This window comes from Phasianus colchicus, chromosome 17, assembly GCF_987193195.1.
Source record: "Phasianus colchicus chromosome 17, bPhaCol1.hap1.1, whole genome shotgun sequence".
Taxonomy (NCBI): domain Eukaryota; kingdom Metazoa; phylum Chordata; class Aves; order Galliformes; family Phasianidae; genus Phasianus; species Phasianus colchicus.
Genome location: NC_143452.1, coordinates 1,453,371 through 1,458,696, shown reverse-complemented (window position 1 = coordinate 1,458,696; position 5,326 = coordinate 1,453,371). Strand labels below are relative to the sequence as shown.

At 58.4% G+C, this 5,326-nt stretch overlaps 1 protein-coding gene across 5 annotated transcripts; it reads right to left on the bottom strand.

Annotated features, from left to right (window-relative positions):
- Window positions 1-1,037: 1,037 nt before the first annotated feature.
- LOC116236845 (CMP-N-acetylneuraminate-beta-galactosamide-alpha-2,3-sialyltransferase 2-like) lies at window positions 1,038-4,819 on the bottom strand. 5 transcript variants are annotated; one of them, XM_090152342.1, is made up of 7 exons: window positions 4,669-4,819; window positions 3,639-3,887; window positions 3,292-3,482; window positions 2,982-3,161; window positions 2,604-2,649; window positions 2,189-2,308; window positions 1,038-1,825 (listed from the first exon to the last, which is right to left on the bottom strand). In XM_090152342.1, the coding sequence occupies exons 2-7, from the start codon at window positions 3,873-3,875 to the stop codon at window positions 1,514-1,516; spliced, it is 1,086 nt and encodes a 361-aa protein (XP_090008468.1). In that variant the 5' UTR covers window positions 3,876-3,887; window positions 4,669-4,819; the 3' UTR covers window positions 1,038-1,513. The 5 variants fall into 5 exon arrangements, with proteins under 5 accessions (XP_090008468.1, XP_090008467.1, XP_090008469.1 ...); XM_090152341.1 differs by having other exon boundaries at window positions 3,979-4,817; XM_090152343.1 differs by having other exon boundaries at window positions 1,038-1,745; window positions 2,244-2,308; window positions 3,639-4,816.
- Between the last annotated feature and the right edge of the window lie 507 nt (window positions 4,820-5,326).

The window sequence follows — 5,326 nt, the reverse complement described above, 5'->3', positions numbered from 1 at the left end:
TCCTGAATTGGAAATTATTAATAAAAACTACCTGCATTGTGGCAAAGTATGGCAATAACAGTGATTTTTGTTCTTTCTTGATTATGACCTACACAAGTGAGTAAAGCGTATGTGAAATCATTCTGAGAGGAACTTGAAAATAAGGCAGAAATTAAAAATTACAGATTCCTGCTTCTGTTTGAGGGAACAGAGACTCAGTGCTCTTAACCTTGGCTCTAAATTGGCTTTGGTGTTTACTCTGCACGTAGTGACTGGCACAGCTCACAGTGCAGTGTGAGCACAGCAGGCACAGGATCAAATGATGCAGGGAGAAAGCTGTCAAAACTTCAGGATAAAAACCATCAATTTTTAAGCAGAAGTTTGTTTTTAATTAGTTAAAGAGAACTGCAAAACAGATAATACAAAAACCTGGGAGCAATTGGAGGTGCGGGTAAGGTGTATGATGAATCTCCATACTGGAATACTGGAAAAACTGCATAGAAATTGCTGAAGGCTCCGTGAAAGAGAAACAGAAAACAGGTACAGAAATGGAGATTCTGCCTGGAGAGGCAGGAATCAGATGAAGTTAATAGCTTAGGGAGTGGTAATGCGTTCCTGCAGTTGAAATGGGAGCTTGTGACTGATCTGGTGCTTTTCCACATGATCAGTGTGATTCAGGCATGGAAAAGCTGGATCTGATTCAAGGACAGTGGTGTTTGTGACTGTTTGTGACTGAAAGGAAACAGCAAGCTGCTCTCTTGGTCACTGCGCTCTGCAGCACAGATGGAGGAGCAGGGCTCTGAGCAGTCCCATGCTTGGCACGTTCCTCAGGAAACATCCGAAAACCTACTGCTTTTGCAACTGCTTTAGTAGCATCCACTTGGACGGGTTACTGCTTTCGAATTTTGCAACATGCTTGCAAAATAACCAGCACCAGCAAAAAAAAGTGAGGTGTGGGGTGGCGATTGCTTTCCTCCCTGGTCAGGAGGGCTTCAGGTCTGTGATCAGCCGTGCAGAGCAGTAAGGGCTCAGAAAGTAAAACAAATGTTAGCAGTAGATCTGTATGTGCTGTCAAAGTTTATTCAGCATGTCATTTCAGCTGTACTCACTTCTGCTGCATTCTGACTCAGCGCACTTCATTTTCTCGTTTCTTACTCTCCTTTGGTACAATATAAAAATATGTTCCTTAGTTCTGTAAAGACTCTCCGCCTGCCCGAAGAACAGCAGTGAACCTCCCCACGTGCCATCAGAGGGTGGAAATCTCAGCTCCATCCCCTCACAGCTGCACTGGCAGCTGGCTCTGTGCACACCGTCCAGTTACAGCTGAGCTTCAGGCTCTGAAAGCACGGGGTTAGCCCCACTCCTGCCCCTTCGTGTCCTCTTTGGAGAAGACCAGGACCTGCAGCAGGCACCTCCCAGGCTTAGCAGAGCCCTACTGCCATTCACACACTGCTGTCCACCGTGCTGAGCTGGTGGGACCAGCACAACACACACCAAGCGTAGGCTGCCCCGGCCAGCGAGGGGCAGAAGCAAGCTAAAGAGCTGCTGCAGCTGCCGGTTCTTGTGCTAACGGCTTGGCCTCGTTTCTTGAGTGCATGTCATTGATGGAATAATATTCTGCCTTCAGCTGCCAGTCTCTGGATGAGGCTGAATTCGACATCAGCATCGTGGACCCTTGTCCTGCGGAAGGCTCCAGACCAGCGGTTTTCTTCCCAGTAGTGATGCCAGTTCCCTTTGCTGTCGGCCCCGAAGCCAAACACGGAGACCTGTGGCATGGCAGCAGAGCCATCGCTGCACAGGCAGTCAGCCAACCCAAGGTGAGTAACCACCGTGTGCAGTCCTGTATCTGGGGAGCAGGGCAGGAGAAGCCCTCTGGGCACAGAGCACCAGGGCCCAGGAAAGCAGCTGGGGATGAGGTGACACAGCCAGGTTGACCACATCTGGGTTCCCCCAGCAAAAGCGTGGCCAGCAGCTGAGGGCCATGACTGCCCACCCACACTAGGTGCTGCATTCAGTGCAAGACAAGGCACCAGGGGAAGGGGAGCGGGAGCCAGAGGCAGCAAAATGCCTGTGAGTGATAGACACTGCAGCAAAGGAAATCCTCCGTGGCCATAAGGAAAACCACCTCCCCATGTGTGGAGCAGTGGTGGCAAGCTCCAGGTGGTGCCCAGGGGGCCGAGCAGTGCGTGGTGCTGCCGGCTGTGCTCACCTGCTGGCAGGCGTGCAGGGCGAAGAGCAGCGCTGTGAAGCCGGTGGAGGGATACCTGCCATGGTGCTCCGTCCAGTTCTCATGGATGTACTTGAGGAAGGCTGGGCTCAGGATCAGCACCTGATTGGGGTTAGAGGCGTGATAAGCTGCAATCAGGACAGCCAGCTCCTACCACCACTGTGCCCACTGTCCCCCAGCTCTGTCTGTACCCCACTTGCTTTCCCACAGAATGAACCCAGTCTGATCAAGAGGAGCTTGGTCCCACATCGCCTTGCAGATGCTTTCAGGGCCACCCCACATCTGACAGCCACTCCAAATTACTGGTGGCCATCAGCCCCTCATCCCCATTGCCCCACAGCACCAGCACTGAGTTCTCAGGCAGGGAGTGCTTGCTGGATGCCTGCCCAGCCCTTACCTTGTTTCTGTCAGCTTTGATGAACTGCTTCACTCTTGTGTAGGTGCTGTAAAAGCCAGAGGACAGCTGTGAGTGCTCCTTCAGGGCCAGATGGTTTGCTGTGACAACCAGCACCTGGTTCACAGCACCCGCAGCTCCCTGGGCAGACCCTGTGGTGTCCCACGGCCTGGCCCTGGGAAGAGGCACAGCCGGGACAGCTTCCATCCCACTCACGAGGGCATGGGGCTGCAGGATGCCCAAGCCCTGTGGGGGCAGGTGGGCTCCAGACTCCCCAAATTGCAGTGCAGTGGAATGCCAGAGCACTCTGAGCCCTTCATCCCCTAGGCCATGCCCCTGGCCTTCCAACACAAGAGCACCAGGATGGCCGAGGTGACGCACTGTGTGAGCTCTCCCGTGGAGAAGGCGCTGGTCACCCACTTCAGATCCAGTGGCTTAAAGGGGACGAGGACAAGGTGGACGCCAGGCCAGAGGTTCATCGCACTCTCTGGGTACATGAAGTGATGGGTTGTCCTCGCACCGACATCCATCTCAAAGCCTGCTGTCTTAGCTCTGTTCATCCTAGGGGACGGTGGGAAAGTGTGTCCCAGAATGAAGGCACACACCATGCAGGCCCTGGGGCACCAGGCAGGAACACCAGGTGACCCCAGCCAGCACTGAGCAGAGAATACGAGTCCTTGGTGTCACCCACCTCAGCACCCAGTGGTGGGCATCGATCTGCGGGCCATGGCGGGACCCCTTCAGCCGCCCCGAGTTGCCCACCACGGCGCAGGTCCTGCAGCGTGACGGATCCCACACACTGCCGTTCGGGGCCGGGAGGACAGCAAAGAGCTTCTGGATGATGGCGTGGAGCGGGGCGATGCTGGGGGTGCCCTGCAGGGTCTGGGGGAGGGCAGGCAGGGATGGGCAGCGTCAGCCCCAGCGGCACGAAGCCCCTCTCCTGCCCGGCTGCGCTGGGGAAGGCTGGGGGGCAACGGGCACGTAAAACCTGCTGCCGGCAGATGTAAGGAGCCCGGGAGAGATCCAAGCCCCACTCACCAGCCACCAATGAACCACGTCCGGGGAAAGCTCGTGGGCCGGGCCGGTCAGCAGAGGCCCCACGGCCGCATCGTAGCGTGCGCTGAACCAGGCGGAGGCGTTGAAGCTGGCGGTGCAGCTGACGGTGGGGAGGGAGGGAGGGAGGCCGGTTCCGGACACGGAGGCCCGGAACAACAGCCACAGACCGAGCAGCAGGCACAGGGCCAGCACCAGCAGCGTGCGCTTCCGGCAGCGCATCCCTCATAGCACCTGCAGCGGGAGGGCGGTGGAACCGTGGGCAGAGCAGAACCCCTGCCCGGCCCGCGGCCACCCCTCGGCTGCGCACCTCCCCGCCGCAGACCTGAGACAGCCCGGCATGGGTTTCCCTTCCGAACGGCTCCGTGGCCTCACCGCTCTGCTCCCGGCACCGCCGCAGTAGCGCAGGGCAGGGCAGGGCCGGCAGCACGTGCTGCTCTGCGTGCCGCGCTCTGCCCGCTGCGGGCGCAGCGGCTGCGACCCGGCCCATGGGCGAGCTGCCGAGCATCTTCTCTCCGGCCCCCGCTTCAGCCCCCGGTTCCCGTGCCTCCCACAACCCCTCCCCGCCGCTCCCGGCCGCGCAGGCACTGCGCAGCCTCTGGTTCGTGGCTCCCAGGGGCACCGCGTCGCTGCCGGGAGGTGGAACCGCAGCGTGTGTGTCTGTCTGTCTGTCCGTGGTCAGAACGCCGAGCTGAGCGTGGCCTCCCTGTCTGCCAGCTGAAAGCACTCACATCCAGCCACAGTCAGAGCGAAAAGGGCTCTGTTATCGCCTCGAGGTGCTCAGCACGTCTGGTGCCCCCAGAAGGGCGACGGCAGGATGCTGGGACAGCTCCTGCTCGGGGCTGAGGGTTTCCCACTGCACTGGGGAAGCAGGAGGACAGAGCCCTTCCCACCCCCGCGGGCTCCCCTGCTCCCCACAGCCCCCCTTACAGGCAGCTCTGGGATGGACGTGGGGACGTGGGTCACTCTCAGTTTGTCTCCCCGTTACCCCCATTCTGCAGTGTGACAGACATACCTGCACGTGTCCAGCAGCAGAACCACTGCTCCAGCTGTCAGTGGTGTGAGGTGTGGGATGTGGGTGAGGTGAAAGAGGTTGGGCCGGTCCTGGGCGGCCACAGCAGTTACAGCCTGTCAGCTCTTCTGGGAAGAACCGAAATGTCACCAGTCTGAGCTCTGGGGGCAGGAAGTGTGAGCAAAACACTGCCAGAACGACGGAAGCAAAGTCACTCCGGTGCAGAAAACACCAAGGCTGATTTCCTTCAGGCTGGCTGATAAACACTGCGTGCCCAACGCCTCCAGCACTGAGCCCAGCGAGGTGGGAGCCCCTCCCAGCAGCCAAGGTGGAAGCACAGAGACCCCGATGCACCTCTGGGTCTCGCTCGGGCCCAGGGTTGCACTGCAGCCACAGCACCAGGGGCACCGGTGGCCATAGATCTGTCCCTGTCCTCACTCAGCCCTAAGCGACATCTCCAAGTGTTCCCCAGCCGCACAAGGAGCTGGAGGAATGCTGAGACCCCCAGCTGTCCCCGTGGCCACTCGGTGGCTCTGAGCAGCGGCGGGTGGTGACGCTCCCACACACTGCAGAACTCAATGTCTGTGCAGGAAGGGGAAGTTGGGGCAGAGAACAGAGCCCTGCAGCATCATATCATAACATAAAGAACAAGTTAACACAT